The sequence below is a fragment of the Panthera tigris genome, chromosome X (genome assembly GCF_018350195.1).
Source record: "Panthera tigris isolate Pti1 chromosome X, P.tigris_Pti1_mat1.1, whole genome shotgun sequence".
In the NCBI taxonomy this organism is placed as follows: domain Eukaryota; kingdom Metazoa; phylum Chordata; class Mammalia; order Carnivora; family Felidae; genus Panthera; species Panthera tigris.
This window is the reverse complement of record NC_056677.1, coordinates 101,203,606-101,229,649: the sequence shown is the minus strand read 5'-3', so window position 1 is coordinate 101,229,649 and position 26,044 is coordinate 101,203,606. Positions and strand designations below refer to the sequence as shown.

General features: G+C 41.5%; 1 protein-coding gene across 2 annotated transcripts in view; it reads right to left on the bottom strand.

The window, feature by feature from the left end:
* LOC102957920 (X-linked inhibitor of apoptosis) overlaps positions 1-26,044 on the bottom strand; it is an 86,976-nt gene that overhangs the window by 15,750 nt on the left and 45,182 nt on the right. The window contains exon 8 of one of the 2 annotated variants that reach the window (XR_006213363.1): positions 14,256-14,367. Coding sequence is in view for 1 of the 2 variants with exons in the window: in XM_042973912.1 (XP_042829846.1) it covers positions 19,580-19,614 (35 nt within the window). In the remaining variant the exon portion in view is untranslated. Of the gene's footprint in view, positions 1-14,255; positions 14,368-19,457; positions 19,615-26,044 lie in introns of those variants that run through there. The other variant, XM_042973912.1, reaches the window with a different exon arrangement.

The following is a 26,044-nucleotide window of genomic DNA, read 5'->3' as shown; positions in this document are numbered from 1 at the left end:
CTGAGAGGGAGAGACAGAATGCGAGTGGGGAAGGGGCAGAGAGAGAGAGGGAGACACAGAATCTGGAGCAGGCTCCAGGCTCTGAGCTGTCAGCACACAGCCGGACATGGGGCTCGAACTCACCAATCGTGAGATCATGACCTGAGCAGAGGTTGGAGGCACAACCGATTGAGCCACCCAGGCGCCCCTACTAACAACAGTTGTATAGTAAATATCTTTGTGCACACGTGGGGATGTTTCTCTACCTAGAAGTGCAATTGTATATAATTCTTTCAAGGGCAAAGAACTAGTTTAATGAAAACTGGTTCCAAAGTTTTAAGCTAGTCTGTTTGGTTTGTGTGCAATCTTGTCAACAGTTGCTTTTTGATAGAGAGACTTGCGATAGAGATAATGTGGCAGGGGATCAGCTCTTCATCCAAAACGGGCTTTGCTGGGTGGCTATCCTTTGGAGGAAATCACCGTAATTCAGAGTCCAGAACTCACTTCTGCAGATGCAGGGCCTGCATTTTGCTGGTGCACCCACTGAGACACCCTGTTTTCAGTATCCAGATACTACTGAAGCCACTTCAAGTATAAGAAGGTAGATTCTTCTTGTTTTCCATGTTACTTCGTATTCTTTTTACAAGAATGTCTTCTCAAAGTCTTTAGGACTGCACTAGATTATTTATGTCTTCTGATGCTTGTGACTTTTAAATTTCATTATCGTTCATAACTATAAAGTATGAATTTTCAGGGGCACCTGGGTGGCTCAGTCAGTTAAGCCTCCGACTTCAGTTCAGGTCATGATCTCACAGCTCGTGAGTTCTAGCCCCATGTCGGACTCTGTACTGAGCTCAGAGCCTGGAGCTTACTTTGGATTCTGTCTCCCTCTCTCTCTGCCCCTAACCCACTTGCATTCTGTCTCTGTCTCTCTCAAAAATAAACTTTAAAAAAATAAATAAAGTATGAATTTTCAGAGCTCACAAATGAAATGCTGATTGATTTTATTGTTTTTTTAAATGTTTTTATTTTTGAGAGAAAGAGAGCCTGAGCAGGGGAGGTGTAGAAAGAGAGGGGGACAGAGGACCTAAGCGGGCTCTGCACTGACAATGGCGAGCCCATTTCGGGGCTCGAACTCACGAAGAACCATGAGATCATGACCTGAGCCCAGGTTGGACACTGAGTCACCCAGGTGCCCCTGATTTTATTGGTTTATTTATATCCAGGCCTGGGTATAGGTGAACAAACTCCCTTATTTTGTAACTAGGTACTGTCACCCCTATTTTATAGATATGGAAACCGAGGTTCAGAGAGGTTAAGGGAGTTTGCCCTAGGTCACAAAGCTCCGAAATGGTCAGGCCAGGATTCAGTCCTGGGTCTCATGGTTTCCAAGCCCTGTGCTTTTTCCATAGTACACTGCAGCTTTTCATGACATTTTCTTTCTCTATCCCTAACTCACTCTGTGACAATACGTATGAAAGCACTTTGAGATATATAAAGAACCAAGTAAGTACTAAGTAAAACTACCATTTATCGACAACCTATTCTACATCAAGCACTGGACTAGGCATGGCACCTTATCTGTACATCTCATAACATCCCTCTAAGATAGATATTATCACCCCCAACTTACAGATGGGAAAACCGAGGTTCAGAGTTTAAGTGACTTGCCCAAGGAGCGTCAGGGCCTGGATTCAAACACAGGTTTATTAGGATGCAAAATACATGCGCTTTCCACAACTAAGCCACCTTCCAGTGTATCATTTCATTATACTTCTATGTATCATGAATATCTTCATTCTAGTCAAACATATCTTTTTTGGACAGCCTTTGTGTCCCTCTCTGGATTACCTTAATAGTGGACTTCATTTCGTTTCTTACCTTAATGGGGAGGAGTTGAAGGAAGAATTAAACTCTTGCTGTTATCTAGTGCCTTTTTCATTCCACTGTTGTATGTTTTTACTTAATAAAACGATTTTGCATGCATTTTTTAAACTGTTGACAGAACATCAGTAAACAGAATATTTATCACCTATGAGCAGTCCTCTGTTCTTTTCCTTAATATAATTTGGGTCTTTATCAAAGTATGTGTCTAGTTCGGTAGGCATTTTTATCTTTAAAAAATGGCTAAAACAACAGAGTAAGAAGAATCATTCATAAGTTTCAGGAGTCATTCATTCATTCATTCGTCCATCCATCCATTCAGTGCACATTTATAGAGTGCCCATTATGTGACAGGCATTATTTTAGGTTCTGAGGATAAAAAGATGAATGTGACACAATTGCTATTCTCGAGAAACTCACAGTAGATGGGGGGAGACCTACAGGCAAATTGACAGTTACCATACAGTGTGATGTGTGCTCTGCCTGAGCAGGAAAGTAGTACAGTGATTTCAATAGTAGGTCCTTGAGCCAGGCACTTGGATTCAAATCCCAACTCTGTCACGTACTAGCTGCCACGGTAAGGATTGCCTTCATGCGGTCGGTATGCGAATTGAGTTATTCGTGTATGTGAGTGATCAAGAAGTATCATTATTATGATAGCAATAAGAACTAGGTGCTATCACAAGACAGATGAGAGGCACCTCATACATACAGAATGACAGGGGGGTAGAGGGCAAGAGAAGAGGGCAACGTTTTTTGACACAGAGTCTAGCATGGGCAAAGGCACCAAGACCTAAGGAGGCATGGAATGGATTGAGAAGCTACAAGAAGTTTGGATTGCTAATATATAAAGGGCGGCGGGGGTGGGGGGGTGGAGGGGGAGTAGAGGGAGATTAGGCAGGGGCCAAATCACGGAGGGCCCTTGTAATCAGTGCTAAAGACTGAACTCTATCTCGAGAGTGATAGAAATCCATGAAGGTTTGTGATAAAGAGGCTAACATCTGCAGATGACTTTGGTGGAAGTGTGGAGGACAGACAATGGGGTGAGACTAGTATCACGGAAACCTGTTAACAGGCTGTGACGTTAGGTCAGAGGAGAGATGATGAGGCAGACCCTGGGCTAATGGTATGGCGGTGTAGATGGAGTATGGCCCAGTCAAGAGATATTTAAGAATTGTGATAAGCAGCACTTGGAGGCCATTTGGATGAGGTGAGTAGAAGACGAGTCTCCACTTCTGCCATTCACTAGGATAGGAAATATAGGAGAAGCAGTCAGGGGAGAGATGTTCTTGACTTCGGTTTTGAGTGCTAGCAAGATAGAATCTAAATTCCTTAGCATGACATTCAAGGGCCTCCACAATCTAGTCCTAAACTATATTTCCAACTGCATCTTGCCGGTATAGCTTCCCCCAAATCCGATTACTAAAAGGTATTCTTTCAGACTGGTTTCCTAACCCCCTGCCTCCTTCAAGTGCGTCAGGAGTCTGCCACAGTATAGTAAGGGGAACAGACATAGACACAGAGGGGTGCCTATATGGTTAGTTGAGCATCTGACTTTAGCTCAGGTCATAATTTCACAGTTCGTGGGTTCGAGCCCCGCATCAGGCTCTGTGCTGACAGCTCAGAGCCTGGAGCCTGCTTCGCATTCTGTGTCTCCCTCTATCTCTGCCCCTCCCCCATTCTCTCTCTCTCTCTCAAAAATAAATAAATGTTAAAAAAAAAAAAGACATAGACACAAGAATGAGATCATGTCCATGAGATAATGTGATGGTTCTCTCCCTCTCCCTCTCCCTCTCCCTCTCTCTCTCTCATTCTTGGTCTCTGCGTGTGTATCACAAATAAGGAACAAAGAAGTGACATTTCAGCTGTATGATTGTTAAAAATGGCTCCCAATGAATGATGCCTCTCCTTGTTTCCTGTCCCTTTGCAGTGTGATTCTGTAGCTCCTCCTGTCAAGAAGTGCACTCTATTTCCCCTCCCCTTGAATCTGGGCTGACTTCGGAATTTGCTTTGACCAATAAAATGCAGCAGAAATGACATTCTGGGATTTCTGATCCTAGGCAGGTCTTAAGAGAACTAGCAGTGTCTGCTTTTGCTCTTGGAACCCAGTTACTATGGCAAAAAGTCTAGGCTATCCTGTTGGGAGGAGGCTGTGTGGAGAGAGAGGCCCTGGAGGAGGAGAGACCACATGGAGAGAGGACAGGTGTGACAGTGTCCCAGCTGACCCCAGCCCCCCATGACCCACCAGCTGACTGCAGGCACAGGAGGGAGCCCAGGCAAGACCAGCAGACCTGCCCAGACAACCCACAGATTCAGGAAATAATAAATAAAGTTGTTGAAAGCCACTCAGTTTGGGGGGAGTTTGTTATGCAGCAATAGGTAAATGAGAGGGACTTGGCAATTAGAAAGACGAATAAGAATTCTTTAGGAAGATAATGGAGGAAAGAACTTTTCCAGGCAGAGGGCATATTACGAACCAAGGCACAGAGGACTGAAGGGACACAGCCTATCTCAGGAAAGACAAATGGTATTTTGTGGTTTTAAAAAAAGGGAGGCCCGCCTGGGTGGCTCAGTCGGTTGAGGTCTGACTTAGGCTCAGGCCATGATCTCGCGGTTTGTGGGTTCGAGCCCCGCATCGGGTTAGCCGCTGTCAGTGCAGAGCCCGCTTCAGATCCTCTGTCCCTCCCCGCGCCCCACGCCTCTCCCCTGCTAGTGCTCTTTCAAAAATAAATAAACGTTAAAGAAAAACAAAACAGAAGGTGCGCCGCAGGGAGTGGGTAATGAAAAGGGGAAGCTGAATCTAAGTCTAGAAGGAAAAGGTGTTACCACTTGTAATTTACTGCTGAACTATGACTACATCACATCTTAGAATGTCATACAGGAATTGTGTTTCTCCGGTATTATTCCTTGTTGCTTTGTGAACCGTTTCTCCCAAACTTCCTCAAAGAAATGATTAGGTCACCATCTAGTTTCCTTCAATGCCTTCATGTAAAGATTACTAAGAAGCACGGTCAGAATTTAGCTGGTGACCAGTGGGTAGGTTAGTGTTGCCTTTCATCTTTCTTCTTTCTTCCTTTCTTTCTTTCTTTCTTTCTTTCTTTCTTTCTTTCTTTCTTTCTTAAGTAGGCTCCTCACCCAACATGGGGCTCGAACTCAGGACCCTGAGATCAAGAGTTGCATGCTCCACCATCTGAGCCAGCCAGGTGCACTGCTTTTTTTTTAATTTTAATTTTAATTTTAATTTATTTTTAAAGTAATTTCTACACCCAACTTGGGCCTTGAACTCACAATCCTGAGATCAAGAGTCTCATGCTCCACCAACTGAACCAGCCAAGCATCCCCCTTTCATTTTTCTTAAGTTTTCTTTGCTGTTCATTTATTAAAATTTTTTTTAACGTTTATTTATTTTTGAGACAGAGAGAGGACAGAGTATGAACGGGGGAGGGTCAGAGAGAGGTGGACACAGAATCGGAAGTAGGCTCCAGGCTCTGAACTGTCAGCACAGAGCCCGACGCGGGGCTCGAACTCATGGACCACGAGATCATGACCTGAGCCGAAGTCGGCCGCTTAACCGACTGAGCCACCCAGGCGCCCCTGCTGTTCATTTATTAAGGAAGCAACCATTTATTGAATTCCTAGCATATCCCAGATACTTGGGATTCAGAAAAAGTAAGCCATGGTTTTTACCTTCTAGAAGTTTATAATCTGTCTGGCGAAATTGATAAGCAGTAGAAAATTATAATACAGCATGCTTAGCCCCAGAGAGGAAGAAGAGGCTTCCATATAATAATTATTAAGAGTGCCTTGGTGGCTTAGTCGGTTAAGCGTCTGACTCTTCATTTCAGCTCAGGTCATGATCTCACGGTTTGTGGGTTTGAGTCCCACATCGGGCTCTGCGCTGACAGTGTGGAGCCTGCTTGGGATTCTCTCTCTCTCCCTCTCTCTCTGCCCCTCCCCCACTCGCTGTGCTCTCTCTCTCTCTTTCAAAATAAATGAACTTAAAAAAAAATAATCATTATTATCTAAGACAATATTGCATTTACAGAAAGAATTACCACCAAGACCCTTTATTTGTTTCTGAAATAATACACTGTAAGCTTTTAAGCAGCCATGAAACTGTGATTGGCCTGATGCTACCAGCTTGGGTTAGAGACCACCCGGGATACTTGAATGTCAATGTAAACTTTCCTCCAAAAAAGCCGAATTACATATAGTCAGACTCCCTTTCCATCTCCTATGTAATACGTTTCTGAAATCCTCACTTTTAAAATTCCTATTAATTATTTTCCTTTCATTTTCTTCTTACAGCCTAGCACTGGCTGTATGTTTTATACATTTTTCATTCATGTATAATTTCTCAGCCATTCGGAGATCTTGGAATCAGTTCTGTGCTAACACTTGCAGCCTCTCCATCAGGTTTTCATTGCTTCTTTTTCCCATTTTTGCTTTCAGTCATTGTTTTTTCAATTCCTTTCACCCAGTCTTTCTTCTGGCTCCCTAGAAACTACTGTGTAGCCCTTTAGTTCTTTTATAGTGTACCTAGCTGTCAGTTCCACTTTGCCCACGTGTCTTTGAAAACCTCTAGGAGAGAAGCATGTCCCTCTCTCACCATGTTTTCCCCAACACGGTGATCTTGACCCTGTGTCTGCTCTGTTATGAGCTCTCTCCTATTCCACACTGGCACTGAGATCCCTAACTCAGCCTGCAGGAAATTATTTTCCTCCTTGCTTGGATGATATCCTTCAAGTCTTTCTGAGGATGGAAAATATCATCCTGTTGAGCCTTCAGGATGTTGTTTGAAAGAATGCTGTAATTTGCCAGGAATATCTGCACAGTGGTTGGACTTTCAGTATATGCATTATCTGTTATTGTTCAGCCACACCTAGTTTTGCGTATTACACCAATAGGAAAGGAGGCAGAGATTTGACTTTGACCCAGAATTCTTTTCAGTTCTATATCAAGGTATTTGTTAGTTTGATGCTATCTGAATTACCTCATTATTGACTCCCACAGAATAATTTAATTGAAGAAGGTTTTCATACTCAAACAGATGGGCTGAGCTGGTTTTTCCTCTTTTATTCCCTCAACATAATAATTATCTAACAGAGTAAATCAACTGGAGTCTTTCTCACTTTGGTCCTATCTACTGCTACCTCTTTGGTTCAAATATATATTCAAGTTTATTTATTTAATTTGAGAGAACACGCACGAGTGGGGGGAGGGGCGGAGAGAGAGGAGAGGGAGAATCCCAAGCAGGCTCTGTGTTGTCAGCCCAGAGCCCAACCGAGGGCTCAATCCCACGAACCGAGAGATCATGACCTGAGCTGAAACCAAGAGTCAGACGCTCAACCAACTGAGCCACTCAGGTGCCCCTCGAATATATATATTCAAAACCTAGACTTAATATTTCTTCATTTACAAAACAAGCCTGGATCTACAACATTTGCTGTCACTTGATAGTCTTAATATGAAGATGTCACCTTTATAAGATTTATTCATTTCTCAAAAGAAATCTGAACCAATCATTTTACAGTGATGGCACCTGGGTTAAGGTAAATTTCTGTCTAAATATCAGTATGATTTCCCTACCCTTATTCATAAAAATACAGTAAAACCTTGGATTGCAAGTAACCTGTTCTGTGAGTGTTCCACAAGATAGCAAGCATTTCTAATAAATGTAACTTGATAAACGAGCGATGTCTTGCAATACGAGTAGTATGTGATGCCGAATGTCACATGATCACAACTGAGCCAATGGTTCTTGAAATTCGCTGTGATATACAAGTGCTTTGGATTACAAGCATGTTTCTGGAATGAATTATGGCTCGCAAACCGAGGTTTTCCTGTAATTGTAAACAAATAATAAGAGAGATCCCTTGTACACTTTGCCTGGGTTCCCCCAGTGGTAATGTTGGGCGGTTGTTGAGTACAATGGTCAGGAAAGAATTCTTGAGACATTGTGTGGTGCAACTTAGTAATTTTATTTGAGTAGCACAGGGGCGGAACCCTTGGGCAGAAAGTGCTCCACCTTGATGTATGAAGTTGGTGGTTATATGCTTAGTGCTCAAGAAGGAGGGCACGTGTAGGCAGGTCATAAAAGTCTTCATCAAATTTCTACTTGTAAAACTACTTTCATAAGATTTCTCTGGTGCTTATCATTCATTTTGAAATCAACCATCAGTGAGATATACAGGCAGTAATGAAACCCTTATAGAATGCAGCAACTAGCATGTATTTGATCCTTATTAAAACTATGCAGGCTATAGGTCAGCCTTCTGGGGTAAAGGTGAACATTTTTCTGCTTCCATCCCTCATCAGTAACATCTTGCAAAACTGTAGTATTGCTGGGAAGGAAGAAATTTGCGCTTCCCTTCAAGGTCCTAGGTGGACCAAAAATCACATTGACATGGGACAATTTAACAGGAGAAAATTAAATTTAGCTTTGTATATATGGGGAGTCCACGCAGGCATGAAATTTCAGATACAGGCAACATGAGGTTTAAATGACATTCTGGGCTAAGGAGAGGGGTAGGATCTGGGTATACAAATGGGAGGAAGACCATTAACAGGAAGGTGAGAAGAGATGTCTGGAAAACAAAGTTGCCCTGTTATACAGGTAAGCTTCTTAGGTAAAGAAGAATCTCTTGTAATAGCTCTCTTCCTGGTACAGCTAGTAGGCAGTTGGGGGGAGGTAAAGAGCTTTTCCCGAATCTGTTGGGTTTTTATATTGCTTTTAATTCAAAATAACCTTCATACCAAAGGGGCCTATCTTGGGGCAGCCTGCCCTTGGCCTCTACGGCATTATATCACAACCAGAACATTGACATTGATACAATTCACTGGTCTTATTCAGACTTCCCCAGTTTTAATTGTACTAATGTGTGTGTGTGTGTGTGTGTGTGTGTGTCTGTGTGTGCACGCATGCATACACATGTGCATGTGTATATTAATTTATATACAATTTGGAGGTGCCTGGCTGGCTCAGTCAGTGGATCATGCAACTCAGTCTCAGGGTTGTGAGTTCAAGCCCCAACGTTGGGAGCAGAATTAACTTAAAACAATTTTTTTAAGTATTAAAAAAAAATTATACACAATGTTATCACCCATGTAGATTCATGCATCTACCAGCACAGTCAAGATACAGAACAGTTCCAGGGTGCCTTGTTGGCTCAGTCAGAGGAGTGTGCAACTCTTGATCTCAGGATCATGAGTCTGAGTACCACGTTAGGTGTAGAGATTACTTAAATAAATAAAACTTAAAAAAAAAAAAGGCACGGAATAGTTCTAACACCACAAGGATTCCTCCATTGCTCTTTTGTAACCATACCTATCTCCCTCTGCCTTCCCCTCCCCAATCCTTGACAACCACTAAGCTGTCCTTCATTTCTTTTCTTTTTAAAAATTTTTATTTTTTTAATTTACATCCAGGTTAGTTAGCATATAGTGCAACAATAATTTCAGAAGTAGATTCCTTAGTGCCCCTTACCCATTTAGCCCATCCCTCCTCCCACAACCCCTCCCATGACCCTCAGTTTGTTCTCCATATTTAGGAGTCTCTTCTGTTTTGTCCCCCTTCCTGTTTTTATATTCTTTTTGTTTCCTTTCCCTTATGTTCATCTGTTTTGTCTCTTAACGTCCTCCTTTGAGTGAAGTCATATGATATTTGTCTTTCTCTGACTAATTTCACTTAGCATAATACCCTCTAGTTCCATCCACATAGTTTCAAATGGCAAGATTTCATTCTTTTGGATTGCCGAGTAATACTCCATTGGATGTATATACCACGTCTTCTTTATCCATTCACCCATCAATGGACATTTGGGCTCTTTCCACACGTTGGCTATTGTTGATAGTGTTGCTATAAACATTAGGGTGCATGTGCCCCTTCGAAACAGCACACCTGTGTCCCTTGGATAAGTACCTAGTAGTGCAATTGCTGGCTCGTAGGGTAGTTCTATTTTTAGTTTGTATCCCTTGGGTAAATTCCTAGTAGTGCAATTGCTGGGTCGTAAGGTAGTTTTATTTTTAATGTTTTGAGGACCCTCCATACTGTTTTCCAGAGTGGCTGCACCAGTTTGCATTCCCACCAACAATGCAAAAGAGATCCTCTTTCTCCACATCCTCACCAACATCTGTCGTTGCCTGAGTTGTTAATGTTTGCCATTCTGACAGGTGTAAGGTGGTATCTCATTGTGGTTTTGATTTGTATTTCCCTGATGATGAGTGATGTGGAGCATTTTTCATGTGTCAGTTGGCCATCTGGATGTCTTCTTTGGAGAAGTGTCTATTCATGTCTTTTGCCCATTTCTTCACTGGATTATTTGTTTTTTTTGGGTGTTGAGTTGTATAAGTTCTTTATAGATTTTGGATACTAACTCTTTATCTGATATGTCATTTGCAAATATCTTCTCCCATTATGTCGGTTACCTTTTAGTTTTGCTGATCGTTTCCTTCGCTGTGCAGATTTCTATTTTGATGAGGTCCCAATAGTTCATTTTTGCCTTTGTTTCCCTTGCCTCCGGAGATGTGTTGAGTAAGAAGTTGCTGCGGCCAAGGTCAAAGAGGTTTTTGCCTGCTTTCTCCTGGAGGATTTTGATGGCTTCCTGTCTTACGTTTAGGTCTTTCATCCATTTTGAGTTTATTTTTGTGTATGGTGAAAGAAATTGGTCCAGGTTCGTTCTTCTGCATGTCGCTGTCCAGTTTTCCCAGCACCACTTGCTGAAGAGACTGTCTTTATTCCATTGGATATTCTTCCCTGCTTTGTCAAAGATTAGTTGGCCATATGTTTGTGGGTCCATTTCTGGGTTCTCTATTCTGTTCCACTGATCTGAGTGTTCTTGTGCCAGTACCATACTGTCTCGATGATTACAGCTTTGTAATACAGCTTGAAGTCCGGGCTGTCCTCCATTTCTTAAATTTTGTCATTTCAAAAATGTTATATAAATAGATACTATTCAAAAGTTTTGGGGGCACCTGGTGGCTCACTTAGTTAAGCATCTGACTCTTAATTCTTTTTAATGTTTATTTATTTTTGAGAGAGAGAGAGAGAAAGCGTGAGAAGGGAGGGGCAGAGAGAGAGGGAGACACAGAATACGAAGCAGGCTCTATCCTCTGAGCTGTCAGCACAGAGCCCTACATGGGGCTGGAACCCACAAACCCGTGAGATCATGGCCTGAGCTGAAGCTGGACGCTCAACCGACTGAGCCACCCAGGTGCCCCTAAGCATCTGACTCTTGATTTCGTCTCAAGTCATGGTCTCACCGTTTGTGAGATAGAGCCCCACGTCGGGCTCTGAGCTGACAGTGCAGATCCTGTTTGGGATTCTTTCTCTTCTTCCTCTCTCTCTCCCTCTCCCTGGCTCCAGCTCTCTCTCTCTCCCCCACCCTCCACCCCTGTCTCTCTCTCTCTCTCTCTCAAAATAAATAAACATTTAAAATTTTACACAACAGAAGTTTTCTGCACTTCAAGTGAGAAGCATATGCAGTGTTATAGCATTTTGTAAAAGCCGAGCCCCCTTGGTGTTTTTTACTCCAGAGGGAAATATTTCTTACCTGCAAAGTAAAAGGAAACTTGACCCACTCTCTGGATATCTTAGTCTGGTAAAGTTCTAGTTTTGCAATGGTAACTGATGCCACTCAGCAATGGGCACTTCTTTGAGTAGTGGTTTCTATGAAAGGAAACTCTCCCCCAGGTAGTGCAGACATAACTTTGGGGTTCAAGAGAATGAAAGAAAGTGCCTGGGATTCATGTCAAAATTGTCACACATATTGCCCAGGCAGGTGAAGACACTCTTATCAAGCATGACACTCCAAGGGCTTAGAGATAACCTCTCAGAAGCCAAGAACAAAAGTCAGACCTCTTTTCGGGCAAGGTTAAATTCTTTCCTGCATAGTAAAATCAATTGTGAGATTATTACAAGATTATTTGAAGCTTTTAAACCCTTTAAAACTATCAGTTGCATTTTTTACTTACTTTAAAATAAAAATCATAACTTATTTTTTACTTCAGTTATATAGCAAATAAAAATAAAGCTAATATTTAACTTTTGCTGGCAAGGGAAAAAAAGAAGGGAGGGAGGCAGTTCATCTGTATGTTCTTACATCTATCTTGCATTTTAACATCATCACTGCCAACAGACTTTATTTTCTTCTTTAAAATGGGGACATGCTGGGATGCCTGGGTGACTCAGTCAGTTGAGCATCTGCCTCTTGATTTCTGCTCAGGTCATGATCTCAGTTCACGGGATCGAGCCTTAGAGTCAGGCTCTCCGCTGACAGTGTGGAGCCTGCTTGGGATTCACTCTCCCTCTCTCTGTCTGCCCCTCCCCCATTCTCTCTCTCTCTCTCTCTCTCTCAAAATAAACATTTAAAAATATATTAAAATGGAGAAATGCCACAGACAGAAGGAAATTAATGAGACACACAACTATATGTAATGTGGGATCCTGGACTGGACCCAGGAACAAAATGAACGCTAGGAGTGAAACTGGTGAAATTTAAGTAAGGTCAGCCGTTTACCGTGAAGTATTATTTTTGTGTATTGCGCCAATGCTGATATCCTGGCTTACATTATTGTTTGAATGTTACGGAACTTGGTCTGGATCACCCGGCACAAGAACCAAGTGGCATCCGGAGATCTCGGAAGGCAGGAGGTTTATTTCACACCGGTGGGCTCAGAGGAGATCACTCTCCAGAGGTCCGCACTCCAAGCGTAAGCAGAGGGAACAATTTATAGTCTGTCACTTCCACATTCCGCATTAGTAGTAATTTGGTGCCTGGGCAAGCAGGGTCGGAAGAAGAGCCTGGAAGGGGAGTCTTCGGTCAGGGACTGGAATTTCCCTATCAGTCCTGCCTGCCATCTTATAACAGATGTCTCCCTATCAATAATTCTGTGAGTTGTTACTATTAGAGAAAAGTTGAGTGAGGGATAAATGCGAAAATCCCGTATTATTCTTGCAACTTTTCTGTAATTCTAAAATGATTTCAAAATAGAAAGTTAAAGGAATTGTCATACATATTGACAGAATTCAAACTGAGCTCAAGAAAAAGCCTGATTTACACTCACAGTCTCATATTCCATTTTATATTCCATCCTTAGAAGCAAACGCTCAGAAAAAGCGTGCTTTCCTTTGAACAAAAAGATGTCACTATGGATCCAGGGTCATTAGGATATATAAGCTTGACGTTTTTCCTGTGATGGGGAAGGATATCACATTCACTTGCTTCCCTCTCTCAAATGGCAAAATGGCAAAGCGAGTTTGTGGAAGGTGGCTCAGGGTAGGGGTCAATGGTCCTTTCTTCCAGTGTTCTCAGTTGGCTTTCTTTTTCTAGCTTTTCCCTTACTATCCAGAAGGATTCTGATGTGGTCACACGGTCTTGCTCGCATCTCCCCTCTAGTTTTCTGCTTGGCCGATCCCAGCACCTCTCCCTGCCCCCCTTCCCCCCCCCCCCCCATTCAACAACTCAACATTTGGGTTTTAGCATCTCTTTTCTTCTCCTGCTGTGGAGTCATCTAAAGAATTTCACCTGCTGTGTGTTTCCCACAGGCCAATTAAAATGGGGGAGAGGGGAGGAGGGAAGGAATGAGAAAGGCATAGAAGAAATTAGCAAGTATTAAGCAAAGCCAAGAAGGGTGTCCTTTTAGGTTTTGGAGAAGCCACTGAGATGATCTTTTACAACCTTTTAGGATTATTATCAGGGAGGAGATGAGTGAGTCGATTGGAAAATTGACAAATGTAGGTAGAGAGTGGTCTGGAAAACTGAACTCCGCAGAAGGAAAGACATTAAGAATCCTAAAGCCAGGGGCACCTGGATGGCTCAGTCAGTTGAGCATCCGACTTTGGCTCAGGTCGTGATCTCACAGTTCGGTGTGTGAGTTCGAGCTCTGTGCCACAGCCTTCTTCGGATCCTCTGTTCCCTTCTCTTTCTGCCCCTCCCCCACTCGTGCTCAAATAAACATTAAAAAAAAAAATCCTAAAGCCAAAGGATTAGTCTGGGTCCTTACTACTACCGTGGGCTGCATTTGATTGTAAAGGCAACTGCTGGGGCACCTGGATGGCTCAGTTGCTTAAGCACCGACTCGTGATTTCGGCTCAGGTCATGATCTCAAGGTTTATGAGATCAGGCTCCGCTTGGGGTTCTGCCCTGACAAAGTGAAGCCTGCTTGGGATTCTCTCTCACTCTCTCTGTCCCTCCCCTGCACACTCACACACACATACATGCACACACTCTGTCTCTCAACATAAATAAATAAACATGAGCAAATAAATAAAGGCAATTGGCATCAGGGCTAAATATAGTAGTGGTAACTTGAGAACAAGGAAAATCTACCTGAGCTGGGTCATTTTGAATACCTGTTAAAGACCGAGGAGAGGGAACCAGTCAGAGACTCACCGCAGGGTGCAATCACGCGCCTTGAAAAAGCGGGGCTCATACAGGAATCTCAAAGCACGCTAGCTACCGACTTCAATTAGTTTTCATAACACTTCTGTGAGACCATCGCTTCCTACAGACAAAGGAAGAAACTGAGTCAGAAAGGTCACCAGGCCCCTTCAGTCATACCAAGAATCACCTGCTGAGTGGCTCCTATTTCCAATTTGTCATTTGAATTAATTGACCATTTCCAAACGAAAAGGGGACGCTAGGGCGGTGCTTTGAGCGAATGTGGGCTTCTGTTTTTTTGTTCGGAAGCAAGGGCGGCTGAATTCCTTTTAAGACAGAATGCTGTTCGAAGAGTTATTATTCAATGGAATGTATGGAGATACATTAAAATACCCTCTAAGATACCTGCCAGAACACACAGATAAGCCTACAGAGCTTAACAGCCCAAGTGGGTCCTTTTGTCCTCCGTCATTAACCTTGCATACAGAACAAAACAAAACAAAGCAACAAATATGTCACATACAGTCATAAAGTTTTAGTATCTGGAACGGCCTTCAATAATAGATCTGTTAGCTCTGGTCACACCACTTTCATGAAACCCACTCTAATTATTGGTTCACACCCTCATTTAGCCTTCCGTGTTCCTGTTGTAGTGATAGGCTATACCACATGATCTAGCAATGTTGTCACACTGTATTTACACTCTTTTTTAAAAATTTTTTTCAGGAGTGCCTGGGTGGCTCAGTCGGTTGAGCGGCCGACTTCGGTTCAGGTCATGATCTCACGGTTTGTGAGTTCGAGCCCCGTGTCGGGCTCTGTGCTGACAGCTCAGAGCCTGGAGCCTGTTTCGGATTCTGTGTCTCCCTCTCTCTGACCCTCCCCCGTTCATGCTCTGTCTCTCTCTGTCTCAAAAATAAATAAACGTTAACAAAAGTTTTTCTTTTCAGTATTTGTTTATTTTGAGAGAGAGAATGCAAGCGGGGGAGGGACAGAGAGGGAGACACTGAGTCCAGAGCAGGCTCCAGGCTCTGAGCTGTCAGCACAGAGCCCGACGTGGGTCTTGAACTCATGAACCGCGAGATCATGACCTGGGCCAAAGTCGGACGCTTAACCGACTGAGCCACCCAGGTGCCCCATGCTCTTTGTGTTTGTTTGTTTGTTTATTTATTTATTTTGAGAGAGAGAAAGCTCGAGTAGGGTTGGATCAGAGAGAGGAGAGAGCGAGAATCCCAAGCAGGCTCTGCAACGACAGCACAGAGCCCGATGCGGGGCTGGAACCCAAGAACTGTGAGATCATGAGCTGAGCCGAAGTCAGGTGCTCAACTGACTCAGCCACCCAGGTGCCCCTGTATTGACACTTTTTTGCTCCTTGGGTATTTCGAGTTAAACAACACCGCGTTTGCCAGTGGCCCATGTATTTACTATGTTTGGAATGGGGGAATATCTTGTGAATGATGAATGTAAATCTCTTTTTGCTAACAAGACTGTAAACTCCAGGAGGGCCATGCCTCCTCGGTCTTATTTTCTATCACTACCTCCCAGAATTTCTGGGTACACTGTAAACAATGCACACCGTTGGCATGATTTCACAGGATTAAGAGACACTGGTAGAGGCCAGCAATGAAGTGACACAAGGTTTCAGCTAACTCATGAAACAAGGTGGCTTAATTTGAATATATATTTCAAATAAAAAGGTGCCTGTGTGAGACTCATATATTCCATTCAGCCCCAGCAAAAGCCTCGTACAGGTGATGGCTGCCTGGTGAATGAATATCTTTTCCCTTATCCCCCAACACACCTCACAAAACCTGCTTCAGAAAATATGGAACGGGGCAGGGCACCTGGGTGGCTCAGTCGGTTAAGCATCCCACTTTGGCTCAGCTCATGATCTCGTGGTCCGTGGGTTCGGGCCCCGCGTCGGGCTCTGTGCGGACAGGTGGGAGCCCGGGGCCTGCTTCAGATTCTGTGTCTCCCTCTCTCCCTCTGCCCCGCCCCCACTCGCACTCTCTCTCTCTCTCTCACAAAAATAAACATTAAAAAGAAAATAACAAACATGTTTCCTGCTCAGAAATTCAAAGCCCATCATACCAGCTTGAATCGGTCTCATCTGTAGGAGGAGACACGAAATATATCCTAAACGTGTCCCCCAGGACCCCTAGTGCACATGAAGCGCCCTTGAGAATTTGCAGTCAGTGGCCTCAAACCTCTCATTCAAAACCCCCATTTGTAGTTCTTCAGACAGGTCAGACTTTCTTGATTCTGGGCTCTGCACACGCTTCTCTCCTAGGCGGAACTCCCTTTCTCCGCCTCCTTGCCTATTTCAAGGGTCCCGCCTTCAGAACACTTTCCCTGAGACCCTCCCCCAAACAGCTGAGACCCTCCCCCAAACAGTTCGCATTAGATACAGTTCCTTTGCCCTTCGGTGCTCTATGACAGAACGGATCCCCTAGCGCCTGGCATCCGGTAGGTGTTTAATATTTGTTCACAAAAAGGAATGAAATTTGGGGCGCCTGGGTGGCTCAGTTGGTTAAGCGTCTGACTTTGGCTCAAGTCACGATCTCGAGGCTTGAGAGTTTGGGCCCCGCCTCCGGCTGGCTGACGGGCGGGGCAGAGCCTGCTTGGGTTTCTCTGTCTCCCTCCCTCTGCCCCTCCCCCACTCACGCCTTCTTTCTCTGTCAAAATACATAAATAAACTTTAAAAAGAAGGAATGACATTTGTAGAAAATCAGTATGAATTCTGGATTGTATTATATTTGTCAATGCACAACTTTTAAATGAGGTTTTCCCAATCGGTTCCTTTATTAATTTCTTCATCCATTCCTTCACTCAAAAAAATGAACTCAGTGCTTATTAATGGACTAGACAGCATGCTAGTCATTTCGAACACAGTGATTAGGAAGACATGGTTCCTGACCTCCAAGGTTTGCCTTGGCAATGTAGTGAAAAGTTCTTTTTCTCACTTCCAAAGTTTTGAGATCAGAAACATACATTTGGGGGCACCCGGCTGGTTCAGTCAGTAGAGCATGCTACTCTTGATCTCAGGCTCGTGAGTTAAAGCCCCACATTAGGGGTAGAGCTTAGTTTCAAAAATCTTTTGGGGGGCGGCTGGGTGGCTCAGTGGGTTAAGCGTCCGACTTTGGCTCAGGTCATGAGCTCACGGTTGGTGAGTTCGAGCCCCACGTCAGGCTCTGTGCTGACACCTCAGGGCCCGCAGCCTGCTTCGGATTCTGCGTCTCCCTCTCTCTCTGACCCTGCCTGCTCGCACTCTGTCTCTCTCTCTCAAAAATAAATTAACATTAACAAAGTAAAAAAAAAATTTTTTAAAGAAACAAATTTTGGTTTTTTTAAAGTTACTTTAAATTTTGCAATTCTAGTCGAGTAGCCGCTAAGGACTACATAGACCTATGTATTACTTCTATGTGGTTTTCTGGTTTGGTATCATATGGCCAGCCAGGTCTTGCCATCGAAAACGGAGCCTGGATTTGGACATATATCCTCTAAGTTCAGACAGTGAGGCAGCCAATTTAGCTAATTCATGCCAAAAATTAGCTAAAAACATTCTCAGTGCCTAGAAGAACAGCTTGACTGGTGAATCACCATATGATTTAGGTGAGTCACATAACCTTTATGTCTGGGGTTCCTTAGCTGTAAATTACAGAGATGCTAGGACTATAATGAATGACAGACACAGTGCCATAGTGCAAGAATACCATACCAATTATTTTATTGTCCCTAAATTTAATCTGTTTTATACATTCTTATTTTCACATGTTAGAAAATAGAGTTGACCTGACTGCCTGAGTAGATGTGTTAGAGAGCCACTTGATTGGCAGGGTTTATGAATACAATTTCCACAATGGTAACACAGCACCAATTTCTCCAATTATCTCGGTGCCATTACCCATATACTTCTGATTTAAACACAAGGAGTAACCGTGTAGAGAGTGGAAGACATTGAGATAATGTATACAAATGTTTTTGAGAGTCATGGAAATGACCACGAAACTTTACAAGTGAATTTCATCACTGGATATCCCTGATTAATCAGATACTGGTCCAGAACTGTTTCATTTTGTGTAAAACGAACCCACAATTAGTCCAGTAAACTCTAATTAGAGGAATGATTCCTTGGGCCTACAGAGAAGGTTTATACTTTTTGAAGCTCTTTCATGTACGTTTACTCATACGATCCTTGCAACAATCTGCTGAGGTAGGTGGAGAGGGATTATTATCCCTCACGTATTAATCTTTTTGTTACATTTTATTTTACATATTATTTACATGTATGTATTACATACATATAAATAATATTTACCTATTATTATATACCTAACCAAATCTTGCTTTATAACCCAGGCTTAGCATAACTTAATTCTTATAGGTCACATAACATAATCAAATGACAAACAAACAAACAAAAAACCTAGATGAAAGAAAAACAGGTTTTTCCAGATGAGTTAGGTCATTCTCTTAATGATTCACACAGGCCTTTGTTAAATTTCTACTAGGAAATCTAGGCACAATGTCTACGCAACAAAAAACGAGATGCTTTTTCGTAAGTTCTTCTCCAATTCAGATTAATTTTATGGGGAAGAATTAGGCTCTTTTGTTTTGAAAAGAAGTTCCTCTGGAAAAAAAGTAATTTAAGTTCCTCTGAAACATCAGTAAGTGTTCATGAACATACTTATATGTTCTTCGCTCCTCAATACAACTGTCAGAAATCTGGCAGAAGCAGAGCCTAATCGCTGCCAAACAAAATTCCAATATTTAATGAGAAAATACATTTTTGATGCTTTAGCCAAAAACGCAAAGCCCCTTATATAAGCTAATGGAATGAAAAAGAAATCCCTCGTACCTGGCAATGGAATAAAGTTAAAGAAATGCAGTGCACAGACTTAAAGAAAAGTAACTGGCAAAACTTTATGTAACGAATGGACGTCCGTAATTTTGTATGTGCAGCAGTCCCCCCTTATCCGCGTGGGATACGTTCCAAGGTCCTTGATGCTTGAAACTGCGGATAGTACCCAACCCTAAATATACTATGTTTTTTCCTACACCTACATACCTATGATCAAGTGTAACTTATAATTTAGGCACAGTAAGAGATTAATAATAAAGAACAATGATAACGATAGACTGTAATGAAAGTTATGTGAATGGAGTCTCTCTCAAAACATCTTTTCTTCCCCACTCAAAACATCTCGTTGTACTGTGCTCGCCCTGCTTCTTGTGATGGAAGGTGATAAAATGCCTATGTGGTGAGACGAAGCGAGGGGAATGACGTAGGCATTGTGACGTAGCGTTACTGACCTTCTGATGATTCGTCGGAAAGAGAGTCATCTGTTTCCAGACCACAGTTGACCACAGGTGACTGAAACCGTGGAAAGGGAAACTGAGTAAGGGGAGACTACTGGAAAATATATCTTTCGAATATTGAATAAAGTTTATTATTCAATATTCAATAAAGTTTATTGAAACGAAACTTAGATTTTGGAGCGAGATCATTGTTTAAATACTATTAACCTCAATTAAGTATACTCTAGCTGTGTTTTGTTTTGTTTTTTCAAATTTAAACTCCTTTGGGAAACTTTGGGGAAAACAATGATCAGAGTCTGGTTTCTCTTAGATTTTTATTCCTTATTTGTTTTGAACCAGTATCCTTCCAATATTTATTCATAAGCCAAAGTTAACAAGTATAGGCCCATGCAAAAGAGTTTTTATGCTGTCATCATTAATTATGCTGCATACAACGTCTTGGAAATCGCAAATCAACCAGGATAAGATTGGGGGAAAAAAACACCTCTGAGCAGACCAAACCTATAGAAGCCAGATGTCCAGTTTATGTATTTGTTATAAGCAAATTAGCGGTTCACAGGAATAGAACAGAAAACCACCGACTTTCATCTAGCCTGAAGACTTTAATTTTGGTTACAGTTAAAGAGACCAATAGTGACCTATGAGTGTGGATTTCTTCAGCTCTACAGGCTTGACGCCACTAGAGGAAAAAAGAATTCCGAACTGCTGGTTATTAACATTAGAGAGGCTTCCGACTTCATCGCAGAGTAACTGTTCACATTTCATTGAAACTTTGGCTCTTTCTAGAAGTGCAGGTCTGTTCTGTACCATTTCAAGTGATTGCTGTCACACTAAGTGCTTACGAGTGTGTCGAGTGGGTCTTCGAATCTTTAACTCTTCCACGGCTTGATTGGAGGATAGTTTAACGGCACGGGCAGCGTGGGGCTATTCTGAATTTAGCAGTGAAAGGGCTGAAGATTTATACTCATAAAATTCAAAGAGTACTGTATGCAAGAAAGTTTTGTTGAAAAGAATCAGAAGGGACTTTCAGGATGTATTTTGTGTCGCGTTTTGCTACCAGGAGAAAATACAGGACTGGATCAGCACTAAGAAGGAAAAGAAAGGTGAGGAGGACAGTCATTTGTAGAGGGCTGGACCAATTTGATTTCCAGGTTTCAGCCATTTAATTCTTTCTGGATGCGGACCCCTTACGATATCCCAGTGATTTCCAAACTTTAACCTGCATCAGAACCACCTAGAGGGCCTGTTAAAACACCGAAAGCTAGGTCAAGCCCCAGAATTTCTGATTCAGGTTTGAGATGGGGCCCACACATTTGCATTTCTAACAAGCTCCTAGCTGACACAGATGCTGATCCCTGGACCACACTTTCAGAACAAGCCATCCATATGCCATGCAGTTAGCCTACTAACCGCATTATATATATATATGTACACATACATCTATATATACAATTTCTTTGTATTAAATAAACTCTGTGCCCAATGTGAGGCTTAAACTCATGACCTCAAATCAAGAGCCGCATGCTCTACCGACTGAGCCAGCCAGGTGCCCCTAGCCTACTAACTTTCAGTAAGTACCACGTTTATTCTATCATCTATAAGCAAACTACAAATGATATGGTGAGAACATAGTTTTGGGTTTGTTTTTTTTAAGACTTTGAAGTAATCTCTACACCCAGTGTGGGGCTTGAACTTACAACCCCGAGATCAAGAGTCACAGGTTCTACCGACCGAGCCAGCCAGGTGCCCCAAGAACATAGTTTTAAAGTATTTTTATTTTATGTTTAGAGGGAGAGGGAGCGTGCACAAGCATAGGGGGAGAAGGGCAGAGGGAGAGAGAGAATCCTAAGCGGGCTGCCCGCTCAGGATGGAGCACGAAACGGGGCTCGATTCCACAACCCTGGGACCACGACCTGGGCCAAAATCAAGAATCGGATGCTCAATCAGAGCCATCCAGGCACCCCTTTAAGTATTTTTAAGTATTAGTTCTGAGGGGTTTATTTACACTAATTTTCAAAGAGGGGAAAGGGGGAATAAAGTTGCCTTTAATTCTTGTGTAGATGTCCATTAAACTTTAGCAATAGCGGGCAGTTAAAAATTCAGTGTTTGTAAAAAATGTTCTAATTACAGGAGAAATGACATAATGGCTAGGATTTGTTCTAGAATATGCAAGTGAACCAAGGATGGGGGATGGGGGAATCCCAGATGAAACGAGATGGGCAAAGTGTTGATATTTATTGAGGCTGAATGAGGAGTGCCATGGGATTAGCTCTGCTTTCCTTTCTATTTTTATGTAAGTTTGAAAATTTCTGTAAGAGAAAGCTTTTGTAAAAATTTTGTTTTTGGTGTCTTCTTTGGGGCTTGAACTGTAAGAGAAAGCTTTGAAAATTCACATCTTTATCAATATTCACTGAGAGTATAGTTGACACGTATGAAGAAAGGTAGACTGCATTTAAATGGTTTGTTCGAGATTTGTTATGGTGACTATATTATCCCTTGGGACAAACAGGCCACTCTTTGTGGGGAGGGGGTGTTACTATAGTTCATGTTTTTATACATCTTCAAAACTGTGCTTTTCATGCACAGACAGAATTCTACAAATTAATACGAAAACAGATGTCTGTTTTAACATGCCATGACTTGATGTGTACCTTAATGCCTGGTCCAATGGCAGAAAATATATATTATAGTTGGGTTTCATTTGCCTATTTTTAAGAAGGCTATTTCAGCTTTTCTGAGAAAGTAAAATAAATACAAAGTAATATGGTACCATTTTAAAGAATAGTGCTTTATTGAATAAGTTTTATTCACAGAAAAATAAGCTTTAATCTATGGTGACTGCCAGATTATACAGTGGAAAGCAATTTTCTTAGTTTTCCATACTGATGGAAAGGTTTCTACTAAATGAAAAAAGCCATAAAATTATATTCACAAATATAGCACTCTATCTCAAAACATTTCACATGATTATTCACAACACTAATACAATGACATAAGAACCTGTCATTCTGTCAGATTAGATAAAATATAACAGTAATGAAAAAAATGCAAAATCTTCTAATAAAAATTACATTAAAGCCTTTATTACAGCAAATTGAAAATGCAAATTTGTTACTAAGCATAGAGAAAATGACAAAATATACTTATATAGTAATCTTAAATGTTACATTAATGATACACAATAAGAATGTAGTAAATGCCAAAAAAAACTATATGCATATCTGCAAACATTAGTCATCAAAATAGAATCTTACCACCCAAAACATTAATGTAGTATTGTACAATTTGAAGATATATGTATTTAAGATTGTCCTATGGTATTAGTCATAAAGTGTCATTTAATATGTAGTGAAAGCTACAGTATAGAAGAAAGAAGAGTTGAAAAAATAAACATCTGAGACCTCCCAGGAGAGGTAACTTGAAGTTTTTCACCTTCAAACTATGTCCCAGTCTGGGCTGCCACTAATTAGCTATACAGCTTTGAGTAAATCACTTCACTTTTGAGCCTCAGCTGCCTCACCTGTGAAATGAGGGGGATGAATCAGATACTCTCTAAGGTCACTTCTAGCTCTGACCCTCTATGATTCTATTAGGCCGCTAATGAAATTCACATTGTGCTAAGTGTACAAGAGTCAAACTGAAACTGATTATGAAAGTGGGAATAAGCCAGTTGTTTCTATTAGGAAAGCTCACCTGAATTTGATAAGAATAGTTTTTTCAAATTTTTTAAAAAAGGAACTTAAATATTTTTAAGGACTTGACCTATTTATTATAATTTACATCTTAACTATGAGAAACACCAAAAAAGAGGAGTTGAGAGTCACTGAAAGAGTTACCATCTAAGTGGTAGCCCAAATTTCCAGAGTCAAGGCAAACCCATGATGGGCGAGGGTGTGCTAGGAAGGGAATTAACATCTGTAGCAGGTATTTCACATACACAGTCTCCCCTGAACTCTCGTAATTTTGTAAGCTGGGTGAAGAAATAGCTCTCTCTTTTTAATCTTTAAAAAAAATGTTCATTTATTTTTGAGAGACAGAAGAGAATGCAAGCAGGGAAGGGGCAGGGAGAGGGGGAGACAGAGAATCCCAAGCAGGGTTCCACACTGTCAGCGGAGAGCCCGATGCGGGGCTCGAACCCACAAACCGTGAGATCATGACCCGAGCCGAAACTGAAAGCCAGACACTTAACTGCCTGAGCCACCCCAGAGCCCAGCTCTTTTTTACAGCAGAGTTGGCTTAAAAATAACTACCTCTGTCAAATATCCCCTCTAGTTTTCTTATTTCTCTAGGGGAAATGAAAAGCCTACCCTAGCTCTCCCGTTCCTCCACCCCTTCCCCCTCCTATTCAGCACCTGGGTAATCAGGACACAAATCGATGATTTGGGCCTAAGGAGTCCCATACATGCAACTAATGGCGTGATGGCAGTCTCCATTCAGAGAGCTCAAAATTCCAATTTTATCCACTAGAATGAAAACGGGAACAGAACCACCAAGATTTAAATAACGTAACAACAAAAACAAGATCATAACATGCAGGGCCAAATCATATTATACGCACCCATTACACCCACCCTACCCCACCTCAGCCCCTAGCTAAAAGGGAAAACAAACCCAAAAAATCCAAATCTAGCAGTGAAGGCAATACAAAACCGTTAATTAATAAACTGGGAGTTTACTTTATAAACGTTAAACCCATTTTTCAAAAACTGACACAAGGCTTTTGATCAGCACGCCAAATTACTACGAATAAAGATAACTACTTATTACGGAACAACTTGACTCTTCACGTGACTGAAATGTAGTAAAATAGGTGGGGACTTCGAAATCTTTAGCGTGGACTCTAGAACAGAACAGGAATGTCTACATGCAAATATGGAGACCTATTTTGGGAAAGGGGAGGCACAGATTTGGATCTGGTTGTATTTGTGACCTTGCAAGTAATCATTTTTTTTGCACAACCGGATGGAAAGGATCCAGTGCTTTTTATAGTGAGAACACAAACGTCGGTAAGTCTTTAAAAAAAATTTGATTCGAAGTTGGAGTGTGGAGTGATTTCAGGGTCTGAAGCAACAGCATTTCTAAACAATTCTTAAAATAAACTTGTTAGCCACATCAGCTTCATGCATTACATTTCACAGCTCACGGGGAGAAAAAAAAGGTCTTTCTTAACTCTAAACATACAAGTTTTAAAAAGAAGAGTTTTAAATGAACTGAGGCTCCCTGAACAGGAAAAGCCTTTTGTTAAAACAATTCAGTCCTTGGCCAACAACTAGATTGAACTAACTACCTGCCTCGGAGCGGACACGTTCTGGAAAATGCATTTAAAACACATTAACACTCTTCTCCCCTTATAATTTAAATCCCAAGCTTAGACTACATATGTAAAATTTAACTTAATGAGTATATAACTACACCTGAGAGGATGTGCAGAAGGTAAAGAAGTGGGAACTTACACAACAGAACAAGAACAGGGCAGTCAGTATTTAATTTAAAAAGTTCTCACTGAAATTCGCAATGCCTTAAATGAGTATCACTGAAAATTGTCATCGACAGAGGTTAGGAGAACACGACGGTACTCTTTCTCTTAGAATATACAATGAAAAAGAACTTTGAAATTTCACTCTCAAATGTTTCTCTGCAGTAAAATGCCTCACTCACCTCTGTGACAGGTCAGTTTAAGAATCCTATTAAGAAAACCCTGGGTGTTCTAGGAAGCACTGTTAAACTTCCATTTTTTATCTATATTGACTCCTATTCAAGTTTTATTTTAAGATTTAAGCAAGTATTCTCGCTTTCCTGTCAATATTTTACAATTTCCAAAAGATTTTAAGGATCTTGAGAGAACATTTCAGAAGTATCCACTACTATTACTAATCGAGAAAAGAAAACAACTAGGTCAAGACTTGACATTTTGTCCTATATACATCTTAATTATCCTAACAGTAAAAACGCACATGAAACTTTAAGATACAAGACGATATGGGAACCTCAACACAGAAAGCTGTCACTCTAACTACAAGCAGTGTACAAACATGCGTCTACTTTTTCCTACATAAGCTGACAGATGTTTAAAATACTGGGTTAACAAAGATCTTTTAGTAAAGTGACTTAGGCAGGCTTAAACTAGCAAGGATTAAGGCTGAATCCTTACTAATTAATTGGAAGATCTGAGACATATTTTATATTTCATTTTACAAAATCAGGAATATTTATTTTGAAACAAGAGAAGACATGGTCTACCTGTCAGAAAACTACCACTCAGAAATATTTTTCATCCACAAAGCAGGAAAAAACATAAAAACATTTAAATTTCACATTGGCACCAAAAAGGTTAACTGCTCTGCCTTCCTGGATTAGAAAAACTAAAGCTGAGCAATAAGTAGTTTTGCAGGCGTTTGAACATGCCTAAGCCTTTAAATCAGTAAAATACTTTCTAAAAATTCTGATTACAAAAGTAATACATACTTATAAAAAATTCAAACAGA